Genomic DNA, 24,775 nt, shown 5'->3' with positions numbered 1-24,775 from the left:
TTCCTAGCAATGACGAGAGCAAGGCATTCTGATATCGGATAAACCTCCATAGCACCGTCTTCTGTGTGGTTTGATATCGGGTGTCGAGTTTTTTTACTTTGTAAAAAGTTCTCCAAAGTCAAAAGAACGCGTTTTTTGCCTTCTGGCGGTCAAACAACGCATTTTTGAGGTTTTAGCAGCCACGTGGAGAAAGGGGGCCTCACTTATATAGATAGTCTTCTATACATCTGCTCACGTAGTACGACTTTGCTTTTGTCTTTAGTATATTTTCTTTCAAATGTTCGCTTGTCCTACAGCGCTTCTCTGGCTGTTAGCGAAGCCCTTCGAGGCTTGACTACACTAGGCATTCACGAACAGAACGACCATCGAGAATGGCTCATAATCGACTCAAACGCACAAAAAATCTACGACCCACGTCGTTTTGCTCCCTTCCCCGCCCACCACTAGATCCGGCTTGTAACGTGCTGTAAGAAGAAGCGAAGACTCGTTTACCTTTACAGCAGAGGGTCACAGACGTCGATCCTTGTAGATCGACAGTGGATGGAGTCTCTACGTCACTTACGACTGCTTCTCTGGAAGGATTTCACTCTGAAGAGACGTCGTCCGGTTAGTGTAGTGCTATCTCAGCCGTCTAGTCGTTAGAAAGAGGCGATAAAATACCGATGTCGATCAGAAAAACCGAAAGTCGATGTTAGGCCTTGCTGTTTGTACGTGTAGCCGTGTAGCCATAGTCTATGGTGTAACCACCACCGCAATGAGACGTTCCAACATTTTAGATCGTTCTGATAATTGAGCTGCTATGGCCTGCCATGCTGATGATACCCCTAATCACTTTCCGTCACAATTATCTTCCGGAGGTGCACAATGCCAGTAGGTGGAAATCTGCTGCAAATATATTTCTAGACTTTCCTTTGCAGTTTGGTTTGGCGCTCGCGCTCTTCCGTCTGCCGGGCTCATTCCTTTTATGCAGGGCATTATGTGCGATCCAAATGCTCAGCTGAGAGACTCGCACCGTTCTCCGGATGCGCGGGCTTTTAGCGAATTCAATCCTCGTCTTAGTGACTTTGTGCAAAACGTGACTCGCCTCGTCGAAAATCCGGAAGTCACCTGGGAAAATGTTGCCAGGCTGGCGAACGATATTGAGAAGGTATCAGCTGACGAGCAGGCAATGGGACTCGCTTATGAGAAATACAAGAGGACGGGCGACGTTGACCAGTTTGAAAAAGACTTGGGATTGCCTCGATACAACGGTAAAAACGCGCGAAACGTTTTTCACGAGAGGTGGCCAAAATGCCAGTTTTAGAAAACAATGGTTATACCCTCCAAGATCTGCTTTTGAATCGAAGTGAATTTGAGAGATTTTTAATTCACAGATTGAATTTTAGCGAGCAGCAATCACGTGCATTAATGCACTCCTCGTTTCATTTTGAGAGTCTGCAGAAACAGTTCGTTGTGGTTGGATTGGAACTTCAGCACTGTCTCTCACTAAGCGACCTTGCATCGATCGGTTCATGTTATAATAGCGTCAAAAACTCACTTCTGGGTGACTTTCTAACGACTTCTGCTAAAAACCTGGGGAGTCTTCTTTTCCTTCAAAATGATCCAAGTGCCAGCCAGCAGCTGAAATTATTGAAAGCATTTTTCTCGTATGACACTGTTATACGTGACATCGCGTGTTCTAATGGATCAGATTTTCAAAATTTGTTTACAATTTCCCCGGCCAATTTGGAGGTCTTCAAAAAAATTGTTGGCCTACCTTGAAGGATTATGTTATTTTAGGCTGGTGTTCAGAGTCGTTTATGTCATATGTCGGATCAGCAAGCAAGTGCCTTGTCAGACGAATTTCAGAGCCAGCTTACTATCGGCCAAGTTAATGATGTAAGCAATATTGGGTCTCTCAAAAATTGTGGCTGATTCCTTTTTCTTCAGATTGCTACAAAGATAGGGAACTCTTCTTCTCTGTATGTTCGCTTTATCAATGACTACACGAAGCTTATGAATGATGTATGCTTGCGAGAAGCTATAGCAATTCTACTAGTCTATTTTTTGTTCTCTAGTATCAGCCCTTTTCCGAATTCGGTGACTACGTGGCTAAAGTGTCCAAAACGAACCCCAACTTAGTCGAGTTGCAACCGTTGCGAAGCCTTTTTCGCACTCCAGGGGACGTCAGCGATACATCGAGTCTGAGTCCGGACGATTTTCTACGAACGGCAAAAGGAAAACAAGCTGGTCTCGACGTGTTATGCAACGTTCTTTGTGGCGCAAGCAGTGCTCGCTGCAGAAAGGCTGCTGGAAAAGGCAAAGCACCTCTTAAGGGTATCGTTATAGCCTGCATCAGTCACTGACTTTTATTAATGCGTTGTCTTCCCAGCTGCATCGGAAAGCAAAGCAAGAACCGAGCCTTCGGTCTTTGATCGTCTTCTCCAAGGATTTAAGATTCTCTACGCACCCAACACGACGATGGCTCGTAAGATAATAGAAGAGGTAAGAGGGTGCGTCAGAAAGAGCTACTCTATTCTGATATGCCCGCAAGTCATTGATTGACGGCGCAATCTCTTTCCTAAGAGTTCCATTTTTTTATAGGCTAACAGATCAATGAATAGCATTGAAAGTCTCAAGCAAGTTTCTCTTCAATTCCTGAACGAGTCAGCAAAGCTCAACGCCACCCTCCAGCAGATTGTCAATGAATCTTCAGCTTACAATTCAACAATTTCTTTTTTGTCTTCGGGCTGCCAGCTTTCAACCATCTTGTCTGATAAGAATACAACTGCCACTTTTCTTGCATCTGGCGGATCTGCGGCAGAAGGGCTCCAAGCATTGTTGACTGACGTTCCGCTAATACGTCAGCAGATCGGCTTAGCAAATTCTAACCAGACAAATGCATTCCCCTCTTTGCTGTGTCAGCTTTTTCAAGACAGATTTGGAAATGCGACCTTCTTTGAGGCACTAGGGACCATGGCGGATTACCTAACGGAAGCTTTGAACTCGGTGAACGTAGATCTTTGGATGGGTTTTGAAGATGAAGCGAGTTTGATAGAATATGCAGGTGATGCGACGAAGAACAAGTCCACGGTTTGGGCAGGCATCGTATTCACTAACCTTGGGAGCGAAAATGATACTACTCTTCCTAAGCACGTCGAATACAAGATCAAAATGAATAAGACGATGGTGTATCCAACCTATGCGCTGAAGGACAAGTGAGTCATCTCAGCCGTGAACGTTCTTTGCTATTTACTCTTCCTAACGTCAGGTTCTGGATACCGGGGCCGCGTCGCCACGACTACGATCTCCAGTACGTCGTTTTTGGCTTTGTGTACATTCAGGACATGATAGATCGAGGGATTACGAATGTTCACCTGAATTCGAGCGCAGTCGAACCGGGAGCGTACATTCAGCAGTTTCCCTATCCCTGTTATATTGATGATAGGTAAGTGAGAACTTATTATTATAACCTCTTCATGCAGTTGAATCTATATGCACACAGGTACGCTCGAGCCATCTCGACAACCCTGCCCCTTTTCATGGCTCTGGCGTGGGTCTTTTCCGTTGCTATGATAACCAGAGGCATTGTGTACGAAAAGGAGAAACGACTACGCGTGGTACGAGGCCAGCAGCAGCGCATTGTCAATACTAAATGACGCCTTTAGATTATGAAAGTGATGGGCCTCAACAGTGTCTCGCTTTGGGCATCCTGGTTTCTAATCAGTCTTGCTCTCCTAACTGTTGTATCATTGACTTTATCTCTACTAATGAAGGTGCGTCAATGCAGTTTGGACCTGATCAGTGTGATGAAGCTTCTTTAGTACGGCTTGATACTGATGAACAGCAACGTTCTGCTGGTGTTTCTCTTCTTCATCAACTACGCTTTAGCAACTATATCTTTGTGGTAAAGAAATTCTCTTCGCCAAATCAAACGATTATTTACGATAATGCGATTTTTTGTATAGCTGTTTGATTAGCACCCTATTCAACTACGCTAATTTGGCTGCCTGCAGCGCTGGAATCATTTATTTGTTCAGCTATCTGCCTTCAATAATTTACTCTCATTATGAGCTAGAGCTCACTTTTTCCGAGAAAGGCTTGCTGGTAATCAATGTACCTTAATTAATTAATTAATTGAACGTGCCTCTCATCTGAAAATTGGTTGCCTTAGTGTCTTCTTTCTTCTACGGCCTTTAGTGCAGCGGCATCTCACGTAGCGAGATTTGAAGAGCTCGGCACGGGCATTCAGTGGAACAACATGGGCAAGTCTTTGGTATATACAGTACATTAGGTTTTGCATTCTTAGATTGTCCGGCTTTTTCTGTTAGATAAACGGGGATTCGTTCAGCTTTCTCTCTGCGAACATGTTTCTTCTTATTGATGCAGCGGTGTACCTTCTGATGACTGCTTACATTGACAACGTTTTTCCTGGTAAGATATCTACATTACCGCTAAAGTTTTGAGGCTTTCCCGAAGTATAACCGACACGCGGCTCGCCTGGGCTTTTAACGGTGAAACGATGCGTTTTGGAGGCGCTGAAGCCTGAAGGGGGGGCCTCAGTAGATCGCGGTTACAATAAGTTCCCAAAACCTTAGCTTTTGCAATGCATTTATCATGATAGTGCAAAGGCACCGAAAACCTATGTATTTTGCCTTTGAGATCTCACCCAATGTGCTTAGGTCGATATGGGATTCCTCAACCCTGGTACTTTCCCTTTCTTCCGTCTTACTGGACTGGCAAAGGAAGGACGAGGGACAAAGCCGGGCAGTATACTAGACTAAAAGAGGACGCTGAAAATGATGAGGAGAAGGATCACGAAGAATCGGTGAGCTCCAGTCTTAAAATTGGCGTTGCCATTCAAGGCCTTGTGAAGGTACGATACGGTAGCAGCTGTAGCCTACGTTTAATTAACCTAAGAAAACCCTCTGTTCCGTAGCTCTACAGCGGAAAAAAGGTCGCTGTTTCTGATCTCACTGTCAATTTCTACGAAGGCCAGGTATCGTGCTTGCTTGGACAAAACGGCGCCGGCAAAACCACTACCCTGTTAGACATCAGCAAAATTGCAGCAAATTCATTAGTTATTTCTTGTTCAGGTCTGTGCTCACTGGACTCTTTCCTCCCTCGTCTGGAGCTGTCTTTGTGCACGGTCTCGACGTTCGAAAGCACGCTCGGGAAACGAAAAAAATTGTCGGTGTCTGTCCTCAACACAGCGTTTTATTCGAATCGTATGCTGATAGTCTCTCTTTGTTGTCTCTAATGTTGGTGACGATATTAATTGGCAGACTCACTGTTGCGGAACATCTGTGGTTCTTTGCTAAGATAAAAGGCGCAGAAAAAGCTGAAGTGACTGCAGAAATAGATAGGTATATAGAGAAATCGATTCTTCGAGTTTCCTTTTTGTCTCCTTTGTGCAGGTGGATTGACGATCTGGATCTGACGGAAAAGCGAAATGTCCGGGTGAGTCGACTTTCCGGAGGCATGCAACGCAAACTCTGCGTCGCAATGGCCTACGTCGCTCATTCCAAAGTCGTCATTCTCGACGAGCCGACGTCGGGAGTCGACGCCTACTCGCGACGTGGAATTTGGGACTTGATAGCGCAGAATCGTACAGGTAACGGAGACGTCGATTGACTTCGGATATCCGCGAAATATGCCTCTTAGGTCGGACGGTGATTCTCTCGACTCATTACATGAACGAAGCCGACGTTCTCGGCGACCGAATCGCTATCATGGCTTGCGGAAAATTGCGTTGCGTGGGATCGCCGCGCTATCTGAAGCGAAAATTCAGCGACGGCTTTCATTTGACGATCACGAAAAGACGACGAGAGGCAATGTCGTCGTTGGAGGACAGTGATAGTGCGAATTGCGTGGAGTTGATCACAGAGTTTGTGAAGTCTCACGTTTCCGACGCTCGTCTGATTGGCGACGTCGGGACGGAAGTGTCGTTTCTAATTCCGGCGCATTCGACGCGAAACGGTCTATTGTCTGGTCTTCTGGTTGACATGGAATCTCGAGGAAACGAGATTGGAATACTCAACTTTGGACTGTCGGCTTCGCCTTTGGAAGAGGTAATAATGCATAGTTTTCTGACTGAAAGGGTGCACTCTTGTTTGATGTACAGGTATTTCTGAAGGTGACCAAGCAGTCACCTGAAGATATGGGCGCCGATGCGACAACCGGCTATTCGTTCGTTGGCAGTACGTCTTTCTTGATGGCCCTAAGAACTGTAAGTGATCGATTATTTATATTCGTTAGAGCTTCGGCATCTTGTTCGACGTCGCCGTCAAGAAGATCACGTCCAACAAGACAAAGATCAGGACTCGGCGGCAGAATCGCAATGTGACGGCGACGTTATTGACGAAGAGACGCAAGGTTGACGAATCAATCATTTACGAACCTCGCACGACGATGCTTTCTGTTAGAATCACACAACGCTGACTCGTGTGGGACTCCCGGTCGCTGCACGATTTCTGGCCGAGCTCTCTACTGGCAGCAATTCAAATCCCTCTACGTCAAAAATGTGCTGCACACGAAGAGATTTTTCAAGGGGTTCTTGGCTCAGATCGTACTTCCCGTCGTCTTTGTTTCCGTCGCGCTTTTTCTTCGAATGCTCTCGTCCGATCCGGAAGAAGGCGCCCTCCTTCTAACGCCCACACTTTATCCTTCGCCGAATTATTTCCCCTTTGAAAACTATCAACCAGAAAAAGCTCGGTCAACGTCTCTGACGTCTACAGTAGCTCAACCGTGCGGACCTTTGCCTCACTATTCAGCACAGTATCTCAATGTTTGCCTGTCGGAGTCAACGAGTGACATTTGGAAATCCATGAGTGGAAATCGCAACGACGATGCGTCATGTTGGTGCGATGGAGGCCAGTCGTTTTGTCCGAGTGGAATTCAGCTGCCAATGCCAAGTCAGTTAAAGACCGTCGACGGCCTGATGACTTTGCAGAATATGAGCGGCAAAGTGACGTCGGAATACATCAAGGAGACGACTCGTTTCTACAGATACAAACGGTGCGTTCGTTTTTGTCTACTTGAGAATTGAGATTGGCAATTGCGTTCCATAGATACGGCGGTGTCACGTTTGGAAATGAAAATCCGAGCTACTTGTCGACCAATCAAACTTTGATGAAGTCGCTTGGATTGAGAGAAGCGGCGAAAGCTTGGTTCAACAACAAAGGATATCACACTATGCCAAGCTATTTGAACGCTCTTGATAACGTCATCTTAAGGTCGTATCTAAATTTCACCGAAAGTCCTTTGGAGTACGGTACTGAAGAAACATTTTTCTCTCGTTTCATTTGACAAGCGCACTTCTATAGGAATTTCGACTTACTCTGATCCATTTGAAAGCACGTCTACTCAGCTGATTGCTGACAAGCTGTGAGGCTTCAATCAGGTTTTTACTGCTAATCGCCTTTACTCTTTCTTTTAGTGCTTCTGGCATTGACGTCTTGATTGCTGTTTGCGTTATATTTGCTCTGGCTTTCGTTCCTCCCTCGTTCATTTTGATTCTTATCCAAGAAAGGGTCAGAGGTGCGAAGCACCTTCAGCTCGTATCCGGCGTTCATCCCGTCATTTATTGGCTATCTAACTACGCCTGGCATTTGGTAAGTAACTCTCAGCAAGCACTGAAAATCGTTTGCAATGAGACCGCTTTTAGTGCAACTACCTCGTGACCGTCCTCTGTATTTCTATCGTTTTCTTTGTCTTTCAAGAAGACGTCTACACAACAGCGGAGGACTTTTCTGCTGTCGTGGCATTGCTCCTGCTTTACGGGTACCATATTTAGCAGCTGATATATCTAAGGTCTCAATGTCGTTATCTAGATGGGCGATGATACCGTTGGTATATCCGGTTACGTTTCTATTTCGAGACGAAAGCACGGCCTATGTGATGACGTTTTCCATCACTCTTCTTATTGGCTTGTGCTCTACTCTTGCTACATACATTTATCAGCTGGCCGAGCAAATGGACGAAAAGGTGCGTGTTGGTGTACTGCCTATCTTACTTTGAGTTAGGGCTTTTGTTTTTTATATAGTATGTTCCGACCAGCAATTTGCTTCAAGCTTTGTTTCTCATTTTTCCCAATTATTGCCTCGGTCGAGGCCTAATGGATATTTCTTACCGATATTACATTAAGAAAGTCAACAGCCAGCTGGATGCATTTGGTATAGGCAATAGTTCTAGCTGCTTATATTTAATTAAGCGATGTTTGTTCAATGTAGGTCTTGGCCTCACAGTTTCCGATTTGCTGGCACTAAAGAAGCAAGCAATTGGGCGAAATTTACTTGCAATGGGTATCGAAGGATTTGCGTTTTTTGCCGCAGTTCTGCTTATTGAATACGGTTTCTTTGCGAGAAAGCCAAGGCAAGCGAAATTCCGAAAACTGATCTCCATGATATCTCACTTTGAAATGTAGCAAGGGGCAGTCGATGCGACCAAAGGAACAAACCATTAGACCACCTAAAGAAGACGACGACGTAGTGCGGGAAAGAAAAGACGTCATTGAAAGAAGAGCCTCCGATTCCGTCCTGATGCTAGATCAAATTTGGAAAGTATGCCGACTCGCGGCAAAATTTACGGGCTCACTATTTTACGTGCTAGACCTACCGTTCGCGTTTCCCCAAGAAAGTTTGTTCAGCAGTCAATGATCTGTGCGTAGCCGTTTCTCGCGGAGAGGTAAGACTCGTTTGCTTTTATGCCGTTTGCAAGTAAACTTTTCACTAGTGCTTTGGGCTTCTCGGAGTCAATGGCGCTGGAAAAACGACCACATTCAAAATTCTCACCGGCGATATATTGGCTTCGGGCGGTGACGCGTACGTGCTTGGGCACAGGTATTTAGCATCCGTCAGATTTTGTTTGCGAGAAAGTATGTTCTATCAGCGTGACAAATCAGTTGTCAGAATGTCGAAAGCACATTGGCTACTGTCCCCAGATGGACTCCGTCTACGATTTGCTCACTGGGAGAGAGCATTTGACCTTGTATGCGCATCTCAAAGGGATTGGCAGAAGTGAAATACCTCAAGTAACACTCCTGAACGATTATCTCTCGGACTCCTCAAGTATCATTTTTAGGCTGTCACTTGGTGTCTTCGCAAGCTTGCTTTAACTCGGCATGCTGACGTCAGCGCTGGAAAGTACAGCGGCGGCAACAAGAGAAAGCTATCGACTGCCCTTGCTCTAATCGGTCAACCTGACATTTTGTTGTTGGTGAGTAGAGGCCTGCCACGACGTTCTTTCACTTGTACGCGTGCGGGGGTCTTATAGGATGAACCGACGACCGGCATGGACCCGAAGTCAAGACGATTTCTGTGGTCCGTTATTCACAGCTTGGTCAATCAGGGCAAGTCGGTCGTTTTGACTTCGCACAGGTTAGCGTTTCAGCTGTCACGATCTTTGATTGATTCGGTCGCTTTTGCAGCATGGAAGAATGCGAGGCTTTGTGTTCTCGCATTGGCATTTTAGTCAATGGATCGTTGTGTTGTCTGGGCAGCCCACAGCACCTTAAAAACAAGTGAGAATCGACACTGCGTAGCTTTCTTCTCTCTATAGCGCCCGGGCGACCACATGTAGGTTTGGTGACGTGTACACGATAGTATTACGCTGTCGAACGAGCGAGTCTACTCCTGACCTGAGCTCAGTAAAGAAGCATATTGGGGAGACGTTTCCAGCTGCCGAGCTCAAGGTACTTCCTCGGCAAGTCGTAGCAGAATTCTAGTTGCTTTACAACAGGACGAACATCATTCTTTTCTGGAGTACCACGTACCAATTTGTGATACGTCGCTGGGATACATTTTTAGCGAGCTGGAAAAGAGTGCTGCCGATTTGAATATAGAGGACTACACGGTTTCTCAGACTACAATGGATCAAGTGAGTGTGTCGCCGCGCTCATCATTTGTTTTACGAAAGCCGAGAGTTTTTGTTTATGTAATTAAAATGCCTAGGTTTTCGTCAATTTTGCTAAGCTGCAAAGAGCGAGCGACGAAGCTGCGACGAGGGAGACATCGTTTCTGTCTCGCGTTCGTGTCAGTTTTAATGCACGTCGTCAAGTTGTGGCCTTCACTCGGTTATCAGAAGAAGAAGGAGAGGAAGATTGTCTATAAAGTGAGTAGTCACTTTTTATTTGACCGATAGCTTTCCTATCCCCTATCCCTCCCCTCATCTACGATATTGCTCGATCAAGCAACGCCAAGGTTGTGGTCTTCACCCGAATACCTACGTAGTGTATTACGAGCGTGCTACCGGTATGATAGTGTCAGTCATATAATTTATTGAAAAAAAGAATCTGTCTACCAAAAATAAATAATGCACGAGACGAACACAAATAATATTCTTAACCTTTACCCAGTGACCTACAGTATCGTGCACCCTCTCTAGCCTACACCTCTATCTATCTATCTATCTTTCTCGGTTTCAAAACGTTAGCGGAACAACCGGCGGCGGTTGATGCTGCAAACTGGGTCGAATCTTTTTCGCCTCTTCGTGTTCGCCGTCGCCGCCGCCGCCGCCGGCACCAGCGCCAGCGCCGGCGAGATGAAGCGTTTCCATGCCGAGCGTCAGAGAATTCTTCTTTCTCTTGATCGACAGTCGTCGCCGTCGTTCTCCGCCGACGCCGACGCTGCTTGAACTGCTCGCCTCGTCGCGAATTGTCTCCGTTTCCATCGATTCCATCCACTTTTCGGCTGCGAGACAAGCGCAGTCGATTGCCATCGGTTCTGACTGTTGCGTCGGCTCTCCTGAGCGCGGGGAACACTCGGGGCTCGGCGGCGGTGCCGACGGATGCGAGAAGTCGTCGTCGAAGTCAAATGCGAAGACTCCGGTCATCGTCGTCGAACAGGTGAGGAAGCGCGCGCGTTAGAAAAATGGAGCGCGTACGAGGGAAAAAGTGGGCCTCTTTGCCTTATCCCAACTGCCTCTTCGCTCAATGGATCGACGAGTGGCGAGAAGAGGCAAAGAAGAAAGGACTAAGCGCACGCTTCGCCTACGAAAAGGTCTCTTTTTCGTCGTACGAGCTGTGCAAGTGGACGAGGCGCCTTCTCTAGGCTCTAAAAGAACTCAAGAAGTATCCCCTGCCGCTACAAAGCGGGCAGGAAGCAAAGCATTTGATTGGATACGTCGGTGAGCGAAAGAGAAGTGCAAAGAACGAAATTATCTAATTAATTGTCCTCACCAGGCGATCGTCTTGCAAACATGTTGGACGCGTCGTTGGCCAAGCATCGCGCCTCGTCGTCGGGTCGCGAGGACGTGGAAACGCAAATTGACGTCAATCCGACGAAGAAACGCGGCAGAAAGAAAAAGAAGCCGACAGAGGACGACGAAGGAGAAGCGGGTCCGCCTCCGAAACAGAAGACAAAGTCGCAGGGACCAAAAAAGGTTATGTCATTTCTGAGAATAACGTAAGGGATTGAACTTTGTTTTTTATTTAGAAAAAAGAGTATCTTCCTCAGTATCGCACTGGACCGTATGCTCTACTTGTGACTTTATTTCGATGTAGCCAGGTAGGTAATTTGTTGCATAGACTTTTACGAGGTCATTCTCAGTATATTCATGCACAGGAAATTGATTATAAAGGTTATATGACTAAGGCTGAATTGCTCTGTAGCGCTCAACAGTATTGCGACTCGTCATTGACTATTGTAAGATTGTTTAGTCCTTGTCTCTTCAGACGCGCTTTATTGCAATTGGTTCATTTTCAGCCTAAACCGGATACAGATTATACTGCATGGTCGTCCATGGGTGGGCTGGTGAGACGAGCTCTGGTTGAGAAGTATAGCAATCCCGCCAAGTTGGTCGATAACGCGGAGTTTAGTTTAACTCAGAGAGAATTTTCAACTGCTAGGTATCGTTTGACGCTAACGGGCACGGAATTAGGAGAAAAGTTGAATCGATTCCAAGAGAACATGGAAGATAGTGACGAAGATGAAAATAGGACGACAGTGGTGGCTGCTCCTTCCAAAGCGTCTTTGCAGCAGAACAAGCTCGAATATAGTGATACAGATGAAGACGACTGCAAGGCTTTTCCGCTCGCCAAGCTGACACAAAGCAGAGACACGTTGAAAGATGCCGGTATACCGGCGAGAAGAGAAAAGGCGACTTCTTCTCTTTCTTCTTCACAGCCTTCTCGAGACGTCGTTGTCATCGATTCGAGCTCGTCGGATGAAAATACAGCTGTAGAAGTGCCTCCTGCAAGAAAGCCTCACACCAGTGCCTTCATCAGTATTGAAAGCAGTGATTCAGAAAGGCAACTGGACTTTATTTGATTGATATGCGGTTGCTCTATCTTTTTTTTATCCTAGTGAGACTGCTCCTTCTTCTGCTGCTAGCAGTCAACTTGAGTCTACTCCAGCGTTGTCTCTTGCTTTTTCTTCCTATTCTCTTCATCCAGGCACGTGTGCGGCGTAATGTAAGATAGTTAGGTCATCATATTGTTCTTCTAGGACAGTATGATATTGTTCTGTGCATTGATCACTGTGAGACTGGGTGAGAAGATTTGTTTTCTTTGTGAAACGGTGTTAATTATGCGTATGCATGTATAGGGCGGCTGAGAGGCGAATTCAAGTTATACAAGAACTAAGGAAGAACGGTACGAACATTAAATCGTTTGGTTCATCTTCGGTTAATTTGGTGACCGTTATTAGGCGTTCTTTGTGACATCAGGAAATTAAACGTAGGAGATTATCTCTGGATAGCAAAAGAGAGAAAGAACCCGATTCCCGGTACAGAACTGCGTATCTGTCAAAGAAAACAAGTGCAGTGTTGTTTTTCCTTGTTCAAGGCCAGCTGGCGCTTCCTGATGGACAAGAAGTCGTACTGGATTATATCGTGGAAAGAAAACGTGAGGATGATTTGTCAAAGAGCATAATTGATGGACGATTCAAAGGACAGAAGGTAGGAACGCTGTAGTGGATGTACAGTACCGTTCAAAAAGTTTTAGGCGTTTTAGAAAGACAATTTTAAAAATTGTTCCAAGACAATTTTAAAAATTGTTCCAAGACAATTCTAAATATTGTCCCAAGACAATTTTAAAAAGTACGGTTGTTTTAAAGGCTCGATTGCACGAGTGCGGATGCTCGCAAGTGATCTATCTAATTGAGCAGCGTCACTTTCGCAAGCCGTTATCTCTGCCTGAAGCGAGCGTAAAGCAGGCTATAGTGAACACGCAAGTAGGCCTTGTCATATCGTAAGAGCCGAAGAGGAGGAGTATTAGCTGTATTGAATTAGGTTAGAGATAAGTTCATGATCAGAAGAACATCTGGTTTTGCCGAGACAGTATCGTATCTCACTCTTATGACTCGAATGATAACGGATTTGTACAAGGTAGAAGAAGAAGATGCTTTGTCGTTTCTTCCTTCTTTGAAATGGCCGTTTCTGTCTAAGGGAAAAGTTCTGACGGTTTGCCCGAAGAACGAGCTCGTTTTTCACGCCGACAAGCCAAGGACTGCACTGATGTCATTTTTGGAATTCAATCAGGCTTCTAAGAAGTCGAAGGTACGACGTACTCACGCCAGCAAAAGAGATCGGGCTGCATGTAGTGTACTTTTCGTTCTCAGCCTTTGACAGTGCGAGAAATGTTTCTGAAGCAGCTGATTGCAATCCAAGGGGTATCACAGGACAAAGCACAAGCTGTGGTCGATTTCTTCTCGACTCCTGCTTTGTGAGTGAAACTCCTGATCTGTTCCCTTATATAGCCGTCGCGAATATATTTGCTGTCAGACTGTGGGAAGCGTACGAAATGCTTCCGTCCGACGACGAGAGAAGGAAAATGCTGGCCGAAATTGTTTGTGGAAACGAGAGGTGAGTTGTCAAAGCGAGACTTCGCACGCGCTATTTCGAAACTTTTGTTGTAGGAAACTTGGACCAAAATTGAGCGAGAAAATTTGTAAATACTATACTGGAACATCTGGTCCCTAGTTGGTGACGAGATTGCTAAATCAGTTTGCTACCGTAATAAGGCCTATAGTCTAAATCGTGTTATTCAGAAGTACAATGCTTGATTACTCTTCGAAATTTGGTAGACAATATGTTGATGGGGATGTCGCGGGGATGGCGGATATCACCTAACGCGCTAGGCAAGGTGAGAAGACAAAAGAGATGTTTCTGCGTCTCCTGTGCCTTCTGCTGGCTGCGTTTCTCATTTGCGACAGCGTCGACGAAACGACCGACACCCCGTCGGTTCTCCTCGTCCTCCTAGCGCGAAACAAGGCTCACGTTCTCCCCTATTTCCTCGGCTACGTCGAACGGCTTGACTATCCAAAGGAAAAGATCTCCGTGTGGTAAAAAGTCGTCGACTAGTTACCATCGCAGCTCCCTATACAGTGCATCCGATCTCCAGGGTCCGTGTCGATCACAGCATCGACAATAGCAGCGACGTCTTGCGCGACTGGGCCGCGCAAGCGTCGTCTCTGTACGAGAGCGTCGACTTCGACGCCAGCACGGGCAGCCCGTCGTACGACAATTCGTCGACGCAGGACTGGTCAGCCGCTCGCTACACGCATTTGATGAAACTCAAGCAGCTGGCGCTGGAAACGGCCCGGCGTAGGCGGATGGACTTCATATGGGTAAGACTTTAGAAAGGAGGTCGCGTGGATTCATTGGGGGAGGTAACTAAGAGTTTGAATAGTTTGTTGATGTTGACAACTTTCTCGTTAACCCAAGCACGTTGAAGCGACTTATAGCACAGGAGAAGTAAGCCGATTTCCACCTGACGGTCAAGTTGTGATTACTTTTGTTGTCAGACCGATAATTGCACCTATGTTGGACCCTCCTGTTCGAATCACCTATTCCAATTTCTGGTGTGGCGTCGATGAAAGGGTAAGGATCCGTCTTCGACCGTTTGAGGTTTTTTTTGGAATGATTTGTCTGTCTTAGGGTTACTATAGACGTACCGATGAGTATTTGCCGACGTTGCATCGAGAGCGCAAGGGCTGCTTCGAAGTGCCTATGGTTCATTCGACGTTTCTCATCGACCTTCGCGTATTGACGTCGAAGCTGCTTGCTTTCGATCCGCCTCATTACGAATACAACGGCGACACGGACGACTTGCTGGTTTTCGCGTTTTCCGCGCAAAGAGCTGAATCAAAGATGTTCGTATTGAATGACGACGTCTACGGAAGAATGCCACTTACGAGCTCTGAGTATGAGTCGTTAGAAGATGAGCAAGAGCAGATGGGAGCATACGTTCTGAATGAGCTCAGTAGGGAAGAAGAATTGGACGCTATGGGATTTTATTTCCACCTTTCTTCTTTAGCTACAGATGGTCCTATTGTGACTAGTCAATTTATCAAGACTTTTTTGCCACCACCTACTGACTTTGGATTAGATAAGGTGGCTAAAGTTGTTGTAGTTATTTTGTACTATTTTTGAGCTTCTTCAGATTTATGTAATCAATTTGGAACATCGTCCGGATCGACGATTGCGAATGGAAGCGGCGCTGGATCAGTTAAATATAAAGACTGCGCACTACGTGGACGCTGTATATGGAAAGTAAGCAAAGCAAGAAATTAGAGGTTTCATAGAGAAGTACATGTCACACTGCATGTATAATCTACCCGGTATCTTCTAAAAGGAAAGGTCATAGATTGTTTACCGCAACCAAGAGAGTCAATAATTTTCCATATATTTATTTTTATAAAGGACAATGACAGAGAACGATTTGAAAGAATACGGCATTTCAATGCTACCAGGATACGCAGATCCAATAAATCATCGGTACGCAAGGACAAAAAAATTTAGAAATTTGAAAGGATTTTCTGTAGATCTCTCACCTGGGGCGAAATTGGGTGCTTTTTAAGTCATTTCAATATTTGGGCAGAGGTCTTCGTCTTTTTTACGTGTAGCCAGGCAGCATGAAGTGATGGCTTCCTTTCAGGTTCTGTCCCTCGGCCTCAAGGAGGTGCTCGTTTTAGAGGACGACATCTATTTTGAGCCAAACTTCAGAGAGGCTGTTATTGATACGTTAAACGAGCTTGATCAACTAAACTTAGAGTGGGATCTCATGTAATGCTCATGGAAACTTATGACAACGTTTTTCTCTACTAACCTCTTCTTTAGCTACCTAGGTCGGAAAAAGCTTTTCCACGATAAAGAGGACAGAGTGGAGGGTAGCAAGCATTTAGTAAAGCCGGTTTATTCCTACTGGACGTTGGCCTACTTGTTGAGCAAGTCTGGCGCTAAGAAACTCATTGCGGCCAAGCCGTTGTCTAAGATGATGGCTGTAGATGAATATTTGTGTCTCATGTTTGATGAGCATCCTAGGTTGGTTTCTGGAGACTTGCGCAAGTTTAAGGGGTTTTAATTTATTTTATGCTTTTGTCTTAGGGATGACTGGAAGGAACAGTTTCCGGTGCGAAATTTGAACGCATTCTCAATTTCTCCTTTGGTCATCTATCCGACCCACTATACGTACGATCATGGCTACTTTAGTGACACGGAAACGTCCGACATACACTCAAAAGACAAGTCATCGACATCAAAAGAAGAACTTTAGAAAAATTTTTGCACTGAAAATAAAAGTCTTCAGTGGAGCACGTGCAAATGAACGCAATTCCCGGATAGCTTCGTTTATCTTCCGCTTTCGATCAGTTTGTCTGTCTCTTTCGAGGTAGGCTAGCGTGTAGAAGTACGAACGCTGTAGTTTGCGTTGTCCAGGACGGAGAAAAGATTCGTTTGTTGCAGAATGGGTTGGAGAGTGCAAGTAGCAACGTGTGTCATCAACCAATGGGCGTTAGACTTTGATGGCAACTGCAGTCGAATACTGAAAAGTACTTACACAAGTCTAAATGTGATCGGAATACTGTACACTCCGATTGGACAGGCATTTCTCGATCGAAGCAGCTCGGAGCGAAATACAGAGTCGGTCCAGAATTGGAAATATCGTAGGTTGACTCAAAAAAAGGTTTCTCTCGAACGATTTTCTTGTATTTCGCAAAAAGTGGCTATGGCTGCGGTGACCATTTCTATGAAAGCGATACAGTCCTGCACAGTTATCAGATCTTGGCTCAGCTTCTTTGTTCTCCCATCACCGAAGACATCATGTGTGACGTTGGAATGTAAATCCAGCTATGCGCATACTTTACTATACATGTATATACAATGCTTGTGCTTGTTTTTCTTCTAGGCCTGTAAGTCACAAAAATGTTCTCTACAATTGTCGCGTTGTGTTTTTGAATAAGTATATTGAATTGCCTCATGTTTTGGATCTTTTTGTTGTCGGAACCTTTCCTAGGAAAGTGATTCTAATTCGTCCAAAAATTAGTCTCGCATTGGAAGGAAACTACAGAGAAGGCAGATGGTTCTCCTCGTGGTCCAAACCAAGGTTGGTCAAGTGATGTCACAACATTGCACCATTATCTTTTAGACAGACCGAAGAATACCATCTTCCTCGTATGATACAGGAGATAACAGGACAGGTAAGAAATAATTCTGCAGTTTTCTCAGCAACTCTACTTTTATGCCGTTTGCTAGAGAACGGTTCCGTTTGGAGATGCGGTCATTTCCACGCTAGATACCTGCATTGGAATTGAGATATGTCAGGAATTGTTTGACACAGCCAGGTGCTCGGCTAACGAGAACGTTATTCACTGCAATTGACTCATCACTTTAGCCGTCACGCCGAAATGGCACTAGACGGAGTGGAAATAATCACCAATTCAAGCGGGAGTCATCATTCCCTTCGAAAGCTCGATTTTAGAGTGAATCTCGTTGAGATGGCAACGGCAAAAGTAACCAGGCGCCCCCTTTTGACAAGACTCATTACTTTCGAACGCTTGTTCTTTAGGGAGGCGGCGCATATGTCTATTCGAATCTTCGCGGCTGCGACGGCGATCGCGTCTACTACGATGGCTGTGCCTTGGTCTCCGTCAATGGAAAGATTGTCGCCCAATCGCAGCAGTTTGCGCTTTCAGACGTTGTAAGCAGTGAAGAGAAATCGAAAAGGGAGAGAACTTTACCCACGATGTCTTCTATTCAGGAGGTCGTCGTTGCCTGCGTGGACTTGGAGGACGTTCGTTCTCATCGTATTGTCAATCGTCCACACGGAGCTCAGGCATGGTGTTTGACTCGAAAAATTAACTTGTGGTGCTTCATTGGCTTTTTTAGGCGAGCGTTTCACCTTCTTTTCCGCGAGTGTTGGTTGATTTTTCTCTATCGACGGCCGATTCGTTTACTTTGCTCACTAGTCAGCCAATCAGCGTTCGATACCACTCTCCTGAGGAAGAAATCAGGTGAGACTCAGCTGGGTGACCAGCTAGTGGAATGACTACGACTCTTTGTCTAGCTTGGGTCCAGCCTGTTGGCTTTGGGACTATCTCAGAAGAAGTGGTCAAGTAGAATGCGATGAATAAACGTGTAGCACTGGTACAGTAGCTTTCTTTCACCAGGCTGGGTTTTTTCTTCCGCTCAGTGGCGGCATAGACAGCTCGTCAACGGCTTGTATTGTCGCTTCGATGTGCCATCTCGTCTGTCAAGCCGTCAACGACGGAGGCAGGAAATACGTAGATAAGAGACGGCTTTTCATTACGGCTTCTATAGATGACCAGGTGATTGCTGACGTGCGAAGAATTGTGGGGAACAAGGAGTACGTGCCCAAAAATGCACGAGAGCTTTGCAAGTGAGTGTTCGTTTTTGGACTTTTTTCTCAAACGAAGACATTTGCTGCTCCTCAGTCGTCTTTTCGTAACCTGTTTTATGGGGACGAAAAATTCGTCGGCGGAGACGAAAGCTCGAGCGGCACATCTTGCTACTCAAATTGGGAGGTATTCATGTAAAGTACCGTTCAAAGGTGTTTAGGAGAAAGATTTCTGCCCTCGTTTAAGTCGAGCCCCCAGATTACCGGTAGTGCCCACCACTGATCGAATACGCCACTGTGTGAGACGAGCTGAAAAACGAACTCCGCCCCCAGCCGCTAGCGGTTATGAGCGTGGCCGAAATTTTTATTACCCCAACTATAGTTCGTGGCTCAAAATTAAGTACCGGGGCAAGCTAGGTTTCTAAGCGTCTCGTACGAGAGTACTTTGCTGTCTGCGTAGACCAACAACTCTATAGTTCATAGTGGATTTCTCGCCGTGGCGTCTCCCCGATTTTTCCCCAAACCCGCTCGCCACGAGCGGGATCTGAGCTGCCTGCATGTGACAGCGGCGGCCGTATTGTCATGCGTTTGAGCGATTTTCGCTTGTTGTTCAGTTCGCTTAGCTAACGATTGAGCCGGCAGCCATCTTGCTTGAATTTTGCTGACCAAGCATGCTCACGTTCGTCACTACGAGCTAGGCACGCATACGTTCGCTTTTCGCATCCAAGCAGCGATTGAACGATTCTAGAATGGCATAGATTTGTACTTCGTGACCTATTCCGCGCTTTGCTTGTCGTAGGACGCGTTTCGTAGCGTAAGCGTATCCTCCCTTGCATCATCCAATGATGTCATACGATTATGTCATTTTCTGTTAGCTCCTCCTCCGTTCGCCGTTTTTTCGCGTATAGAAACCGAATCGCGACGAAATTTTGCTCGAAACGATTGAAGAACTTCATTTGCGACCGATTTGCACGGATTCCCGATTCCAAACGACGCGCATTTTCGTGCTGTAAAGCTGCGGTCCAAATCAGGCCCCGCCTCTCCGAGTATAAATACCCAGCTCGTACATCTACAATCAGAGTTCTCAGAGCTAGGATAGAAGGGAGCAGGTAACTCTACCCTAGTGCCCCTGTCTGTGTGTTTATTAGAATATGTACTGTGTAGTTGAGAGATATACCATAAATAAAACCCCAAGGTGCTTCACCACACACCATTCCCTCTAAACCCCCTAGTGCCCCTGTCTGTGTGTTTATTAGAATATGTACTGTGTAGTTGAGAGATATACCATAAATAAAACCCCAAGGTGTGACCATTAATAGCCCGGTGGCTGGTCAATTTCCTCACTTGACAAGGGCATGGATTGCCTTCCTAGCAATGACGAGAGCAAGGCATTCTGATATCGGATAAACCTCCATAGCACCGTCTTCTGTGTGGTTTGATATCGGGTGTCGAGTTTTTTACTTTGTAAAAAGTTCTCCAAAGTCAAAAGAATGCGTTTTTTTGCCTTCTGGCGGTCAAACAACGCATTTTTGAGGTTTTAGCAGCCACGTGGAGAAAGGGGGCCTCACTTCTGTCCAACCGATACCGTTTATTTCTTTATTAGATCACATCTATGATTAGATTTTCTTTCAAAGAAATGTCAATATTCGCTTGTCCTATCGCGATCTTGAGCTCTTTCTCGCCATTGCGTCTAGCATTAGAAGCTAAATTAATAGCTCAACATTAGACAGAACCCATCTGAGCCTAAGGAGACCTTCTAAAATTTTTTAGGCCTCCCAACGTATCTAAACTATTTTTTCATGAGCTCTCATTAGTTTGAGATTCAATTTCGGAATTCAGTGACTGGTGATGATAGTACAATGCGCAGGAACCTAAAACCTTAGAATTGTATTTCTTCGGGTGCTCTAATTAAAGCTTTTGAACGGTTGCGTCAAAAATTGAACGATTGATTACTTTTGTTTGTTTTAGTCATCATTTTGATGTAAGTATTGATGCAGCTGTGCAGTCTGTTACGGACATTTTCACCTCGACGACGGGAAAACTTCCTCAATTTAGCGTGCACGGCGGCTCTAGGACAGAAAATCTTGCTCTTCAAAACGTGCAGGTCGAACCTTTTAGTCTGAGATGCATAGGTTTCCTGTTAAGACTTTTCACTCTTTCAGGCTCGTGTTCGCATGGTCACGTCATATTTCTTTGCTCAATTGACGAATTGGACGAAAGATCAACCCGGTGGACTTCTCGTATTGGGTTCTGCTAACGTTGATGAGAGGTAAACGTTAAGAACTTTCAGGATTTTGTAAAAAGTGGTTTGTCCTGTAAGCTTGCTTGGCTACATGACCAAGTACGATTGTTCAAGTGCTGATATTAATCCTATCGGAGGTATCAGCAAACAGGATTTACGTTCTTTCATTCGATACTGTTTGAAGAAATTCGAGTACACAGTCTTAGAAGAGTATGTCTTTGTGTACTGTCTATCACTGCAACCGACAGCCGAAATTCTTTGTAGAATCCTTCAAGCAGCACCTACAGCAGAACTAGAACCTATCACGGAGTCCCATCGGCAAACGGACGAAGTTGTTTTAGAGACGGTCTGAATCCCAACTGGTTGAGATTTTTCCTTAGGAGGACATGGGATTTACCTACGAAGAACTTTCTACCTTTGGCCGACTGCGTAAGTTATCGGCGTGCGGTCCGTACGCGATGTTTTGCAAAGTGATGGACATTCACAGGGACAAATTCACTCCTGCTGAGGTTAGTTGTTTCTTTGATTTTGCTGACTTGTTTGTCCATTGTTTGATGTCGAAGGCCGCGGACAAAGTAAAGCGTTTCTTTCATCGCTACTCTGTCAATCGACACAAGATGACAACGCTGACGCCGTCCTACCATGCCGAATCGTACAGTCCGGATGACAACAGATTCGACTTACGACCGTTTCTGTACAATACCAAGTGGCAGACGCAATTTCAAGCTATCGACAAAGAGGTACCGTAGGAATAATGCACTGTGCTCTACATACGAAATAAATCGAAACGACGTACAGGTGGAGAGACTCGTCGCAAGGGGAGTTGGCAAAGAGCTATCGCTTCGTCCTTTACATGGCACTCAGGTAAGGCATTGGAGCGCCGAAGGCGGTTTTGTTTAATTAATTCGCTGGTTGCCAGTCGGGACGCGTGTCCAAACCTCAGTCCACCTTACCGTCTAAAAAGAGCTCGCCTCAAACTAAAGGCATTTTTTCAAAACGCGTGGTTCCCTTAGCCAAGACGTCGAAGTGGAAGTCCGAATTGAGCTTGACGACGTTAGAGTTGGACTCGAAAGCGTCGACGAGCGAAATCAAAGACGAGAAGAAACTCAAAAGGGGCAGATCCTTACTCGGTGGCTCCAAATTTCGTTCGCCGAGCGAAGACGTCAATTTCGAATTTTCAACTGGAACGACGATGAAACTTCGTAAGAGACAGCACGATCACTCGCCGTCGAGACAGCAAAACGGGACAGAAAGCCGCAATTCAAAGCGCTCTACGCGCGAGGAGACGGCAGACTAACAAATCGGCAGTGGGCATCATTCATTAGATCGTTTGTTCTTGTCTTTGTTTTCTATTTTTACTATGAAACTTCAGACTAGGCCGTCATAGAGGGAGAGCGCTTGTACGATAACGGGATCCTGCTTTGCGCCTTCTTGAAACTCTTCAAAGGATAGACGATCGTCGCCATCCTGTAACATTTGTTCTCAATCTTTTCTTTCTCTTTTTAAAAGGAGACGATTTACCGTGTCCATCAATTCAATTATCCTGTTGACTCTCGCCTGGGGTGTCTGATCGTCGTCCATAAAATTGGCTTTGTCGTCCTGAATGAGACAGCGTACCAGAAGAACGGCTCAAGTTGTTGGTACGTACGCACCACCATCTTGTAAATAGCCTCGGCGATATTAAGCAATTCTCCTCTCGTAATAGATCCATCCTTGTCCGTGTCATGCAAATTGAAAGCCCCTGATTAATTAAGCGACATCGAAATCTAAATGGTAGGCGACACAGATATTTCCTACATTCCAGCTTCTCCTCGAGACTTCCTCTGGACATCGCAGATACTGCCTTGATGTATTCAGCAAATTCGATCGATCCGTCCTACAGAGACATGCCACATGTGGGAATTAATGGCATCCGTCGCGCGCCGCCGTCTTCGCTACTACACTGTACCTTGTTACCGTCGTACCCGCTGAAGACCAAATCGGCGAATTTGGACGAATCGCCCGACGGAAATACCTTCTCATAGATCTCTTGGAATTCCTATCACAGGGAAAAAGAACGCTGCTTTAGGCGACGTACGTCACGGTATATACGCACAATAAACGACGTACGGCACGTACGCGCGTCAACGCACCTTCATCGACATCCTTCCCGAAGGGCTTTCTTTCAAAAAGCCCTTGTACCTGTACGGTTATAATCTTATCTTCTCGTCTATAAAAGAAAACGCGCACCATTGTTGAAGTTCTTCTTGGGTGACTGCAAAAGAGAATATGAAAACGAAAGCCGAACGTACGTATCGCAGTTACATAGGCATTGCTCTCTTACAGTACGTGTGCTTCTTCAAGTCGTCAATTTCTTGCGGAGTAAGTCGACTTCGTCCCTGCGCCATTATGAAAACAACGATAGGAAGTTAAACTTTAGGTGTGTCACCTGCAGCCATGGCAACAGTCTTCCGACCACCATATGAAACAAATTCGACTTACGACGCAATTTGACGTACCGTAGGAGGATTACACCGTGCTCTACATGGCACTATAGGTAAAAGCCTTGAAGCGCTGAAGGCGTCTTCTTTAATTTTCTGATTGTCAGTCGCGGGTCAACGCGTGTCCAGCTGCAGTCCGCCTTGCCGTCCAAAAAGAGCTCGCCTCAAACTAAAAGCACTTCTACAAAAAGGAACAAACAGATCCTTACCAAATTTCGTTTGCCAAGCGAAGACGTCAATTTTGAATTTTCAACTGGAACGACGATGAAACTTCGTACGAGACAACACGATCACTCGCCGTCGAGACCGCAATTCAAAGCGTTCTACGCGTGAGGAGACGGCAGACTAACAAATCGAAAAAATAAAGAAGCGAAACGGCAGTCAGTGGGAGGCTAAATCTTTAGTGCGCATTCGTCAGATCGTTTGTTCTCGTCTTTGCTTTCTATTTTTTTATGATGGCTTCAGACTAGGCCGTCATAGAGGGAGAGCGCTTGTACGACAGTGGGATCCTGCTTCGTGCCTTCTCGAAATTCTTCAAAGGTTAGAAGATCGTCGTGATTCTGTGATATTTGTTCTCAATCTTTTATTTCTCTTCTAAAATGAGGCAATTACCTTGTCCATCGTTTTGAATATCTTGTCGACTCTCTGCTTGGGTGTCTGTTCGTCTTGGGGCAAATTGACGTTATCTCCCTGAATGAGACTGCGTACCAGAAGAACGCGGCTCAAGCTGTTGGTACGCACCACCATCTTGTAAATAGCCTCGACAATATTAAGCATTTCGTCCTTCGTAATAGATCCATCCTTGTCCAAGTCATACAAATTGAAAGCCCCTGATTAATTAGCGATATCACACATGAATGGTAGGCGACGCAGATATTTCCTACACTCTAACTTCTCCTCGAGACTTCCTCTGGACGTGACAGATAATGCCTTGATGAATTCAGTAAATTCGATCGATCCGTCCTGCAGAGACAAACCACGTGTGGGAATGGCATCCGCTCTCTTCACCATAATAATAAATCATATACCCTGTTAGCGTCGAACACGTTGAAGACGAATTCGGCGAACTTGGACGAGTCGCCCGACGGAAAGAACTGCTGATAGATCTTTCGGAATTCCTATCACAGGGAAAAGGGACGCCAATCGACGACCAGCGCTAGACGATCGACGGCGTCAACGCACCTTTATCGACAGCCTCCCCGAAGGACAGTCTCTTAGAAAGCCCTTGTACCTGTACGGTTATAAACGTTCGCATCTTCTCGTCTATTTCAGAAAGAAAACGCGCACCATTGTTGAAGTTCTTTGTCGGTGACTGCGCAAAGAGAAGAAAAGCGGAGCGTTTCGCAGTTGGATGGGCGTTTTGCGTGCTCTTACAGTACGTGTGCTTCTTCAAGTCGTCAATTTCTTGCGGAGTAAGTCGACTTCGTCCCTGCCCCATTATGAAAACAACGGGAGACTTGGATGTCTCACGTGCAGCCATGGCAACAGATGACACACGGACCA

General features: G+C 45.7%; 6 protein-coding genes and 1 long non-coding RNA gene across 15 annotated transcripts; 5 read left to right on the top strand and 2 right to left on the bottom strand.

The window, feature by feature from the left end:
* The first annotated feature begins 355 nt into the window (after nt 1-355).
* On the top strand, nt 356-10,463 carry LOC136186217 (phospholipid-transporting ATPase ABCA1-like). 2 transcript variants are annotated; one of them, XM_065973478.1, is made up of 43 exons: nt 356-606; nt 777-870; nt 918-1,250; nt 1,304-1,731; nt 1,780-1,878; nt 1,930-2,004; nt 2,058-2,316; nt 2,372-2,484; nt 2,584-3,197; nt 3,251-3,427; nt 3,485-3,599; nt 3,648-3,755; nt 3,804-3,886; nt 3,948-4,086; nt 4,154-4,255; nt 4,311-4,413; nt 4,662-4,855; nt 4,919-5,025; nt 5,076-5,207; nt 5,265-5,345; nt 5,397-5,593; nt 5,644-6,050; nt 6,104-6,179; nt 6,238-6,354; nt 6,405-6,996; nt 7,050-7,252; nt 7,305-7,365; nt 7,418-7,592; nt 7,646-7,761; nt 7,812-7,965; nt 8,024-8,153; nt 8,211-8,352; nt 8,405-8,540; nt 8,590-8,664; nt 8,713-8,819; nt 8,869-9,010; nt 9,061-9,195; nt 9,253-9,356; nt 9,407-9,499; nt 9,559-9,670; nt 9,718-9,855; nt 9,930-10,089; nt 10,411-10,463. In XM_065973478.1, the coding sequence occupies exons 1-42, from the start codon at nt 541-543 to the stop codon at nt 10,086-10,088; spliced, it is 6,993 nt and encodes a 2,330-aa protein (XP_065829550.1). In that variant the 5' UTR covers nt 356-540; the 3' UTR covers nt 10,089; nt 10,411-10,463. The 2 variants fall into 2 exon arrangements, with proteins under 2 accessions (XP_065829550.1, XP_065829549.1); XM_065973477.1 differs by lacking the exon at nt 10,411-10,463 and having other exon boundaries at nt 356-466; nt 530-606; nt 9,930-10,322.
* A 277-nt stretch (nt 10,464-10,740) lies between these two features.
* Nucleotides 10,741-14,020, top strand: LOC136186225 (crossover junction endonuclease MUS81-like). Of its 2 annotated transcripts, none has more exons than XM_065973490.1 (18): nt 10,741-10,976; nt 11,028-11,103; nt 11,159-11,358; nt 11,412-11,483; nt 11,541-11,621; nt 11,682-11,770; nt 11,825-12,226; nt 12,282-12,370; nt 12,423-12,465; nt 12,522-12,568; nt 12,624-12,701; nt 12,761-12,873; nt 13,032-13,148; nt 13,207-13,302; nt 13,363-13,473; nt 13,536-13,639; nt 13,699-13,779; nt 13,833-14,020. In XM_065973490.1, exons 1-18 carry the CDS (start codon nt 10,848-10,850, stop codon nt 13,894-13,896), a joined length of 1,992 nt encoding a protein of 663 aa, XP_065829562.1. In that variant the 5' UTR covers nt 10,741-10,847; the 3' UTR covers nt 13,897-14,020. The 2 variants fall into 2 exon arrangements, with proteins under 2 accessions (XP_065829562.1, XP_065829563.1); XM_065973491.1 differs by having other exon boundaries at nt 10,848-10,976; nt 11,038-11,103.
* A 39-nt stretch (nt 14,021-14,059) lies between these two features.
* On the top strand, nt 14,060-16,509 carry LOC136186228 (procollagen galactosyltransferase 1-like). The gene is made up of 12 exons (XM_065973493.1): nt 14,060-14,258; nt 14,318-14,543; nt 14,606-14,670; nt 14,721-14,796; nt 14,854-15,178; nt 15,233-15,309; nt 15,359-15,468; nt 15,619-15,693; nt 15,741-15,798; nt 15,854-15,981; nt 16,036-16,239; nt 16,303-16,509. The coding sequence occupies exons 1-12, from the start codon at nt 14,077-14,079 to the stop codon at nt 16,469-16,471; spliced, it is 1,695 nt and encodes a 564-aa protein (XP_065829565.1). The 5' UTR covers nt 14,060-14,076; the 3' UTR covers nt 16,472-16,509.
* A 20-nt stretch (nt 16,510-16,529) lies between these two features.
* Nucleotides 16,530-22,176, top strand: LOC136186224 (glutamine-dependent NAD(+) synthetase-like). Of its 4 annotated transcripts, none has more exons than XM_065973487.1 (24): nt 16,530-16,585; nt 16,660-16,745; nt 16,799-16,859; nt 16,917-17,033; nt 17,102-17,155; nt 17,210-17,299; nt 17,342-17,393; nt 17,449-17,537; nt 17,588-17,705; nt 17,762-17,893; nt 17,954-18,028; nt 18,082-18,206; nt 18,260-18,308; nt 18,363-18,465; nt 18,514-18,592; nt 18,648-18,737; nt 20,519-20,654; nt 20,713-20,819; nt 20,871-21,002; nt 21,057-21,123; nt 21,173-21,301; nt 21,356-21,532; nt 21,591-21,656; nt 21,712-22,176. In XM_065973487.1, exons 2-24 carry the CDS (start codon nt 16,661-16,663, stop codon nt 22,087-22,089), a joined length of 2,511 nt encoding a protein of 836 aa, XP_065829559.1. In that variant the 5' UTR covers nt 16,530-16,585; nt 16,660; the 3' UTR covers nt 22,090-22,176. The 4 variants fall into 4 exon arrangements, with proteins under 4 accessions (XP_065829559.1, XP_065829558.1, XP_065829560.1 ...); XM_065973486.1 differs by having other exon boundaries at nt 16,544-16,585; nt 16,633-16,745; XM_065973488.1 differs by having other exon boundaries at nt 16,571-16,585; nt 16,645-16,745.
* Nucleotides 21,992-23,469, bottom strand: LOC136186239 (neuronal calcium sensor 1-like). 3 transcript variants are annotated; one of them, XM_065973510.1, is made up of 9 exons: nt 23,221-23,469; nt 23,116-23,170; nt 23,022-23,046; nt 22,925-22,973; nt 22,741-22,830; nt 22,590-22,668; nt 22,445-22,533; nt 22,314-22,391; nt 21,992-22,259 (listed from the first exon to the last, which is right to left on the bottom strand). In XM_065973510.1, exons 1-9 carry the CDS (start codon nt 23,251-23,253, stop codon nt 22,161-22,163), a joined length of 597 nt encoding a protein of 198 aa, XP_065829582.1. In that variant the 5' UTR covers nt 23,254-23,469; the 3' UTR covers nt 21,992-22,160. The 3 variants fall into 3 exon arrangements, with proteins under 3 accessions (XP_065829582.1, XP_065829584.1, XP_065829583.1); XM_065973512.1 differs by having other exon boundaries at nt 21,994-22,259; nt 23,116-23,220; nt 23,274-23,469; XM_065973511.1 differs by having other exon boundaries at nt 21,994-22,259; nt 23,116-23,469.
* LOC136186246 (uncharacterized) lies at nt 22,590-23,878 on the top strand. Its single transcript, XR_010669708.1, has 3 exons — nt 22,590-23,153; nt 23,212-23,328; nt 23,380-23,878. It is a non-coding gene; the product is annotated as an uncharacterized lncRNA (long non-coding RNA).
* LOC136186237 (neuronal calcium sensor 1-like) lies at nt 23,619-24,752 on the bottom strand. 2 transcript variants are annotated; one of them, XM_065973506.1, is made up of 8 exons: nt 24,647-24,752; nt 24,560-24,584; nt 24,455-24,503; nt 24,301-24,390; nt 24,157-24,235; nt 24,014-24,102; nt 23,885-23,962; nt 23,619-23,832 (listed from the first exon to the last, which is right to left on the bottom strand). In XM_065973506.1, exons 1-8 carry the CDS (start codon nt 24,750-24,752, stop codon nt 23,734-23,736), a joined length of 615 nt encoding a protein of 204 aa, XP_065829578.1. In that variant the 3' UTR covers nt 23,619-23,733. The 2 variants fall into 2 exon arrangements, with proteins under 2 accessions (XP_065829578.1, XP_065829577.1); XM_065973505.1 differs by having other exon boundaries at nt 23,885-24,102.
* Nucleotides 24,753-24,775: the final 23 nt, after the last annotated feature.

The sequence above is a fragment of the Oscarella lobularis genome, chromosome 4 (genome assembly GCF_947507565.1).
Source record: "Oscarella lobularis chromosome 4, ooOscLobu1.1, whole genome shotgun sequence".
In the NCBI taxonomy this organism is placed as follows: Eukaryota; Metazoa; Porifera; class Homoscleromorpha; order Homosclerophorida; family Oscarellidae; genus Oscarella; species Oscarella lobularis.
This window is presented reverse-complemented; position numbering and strand designations above follow the sequence as displayed.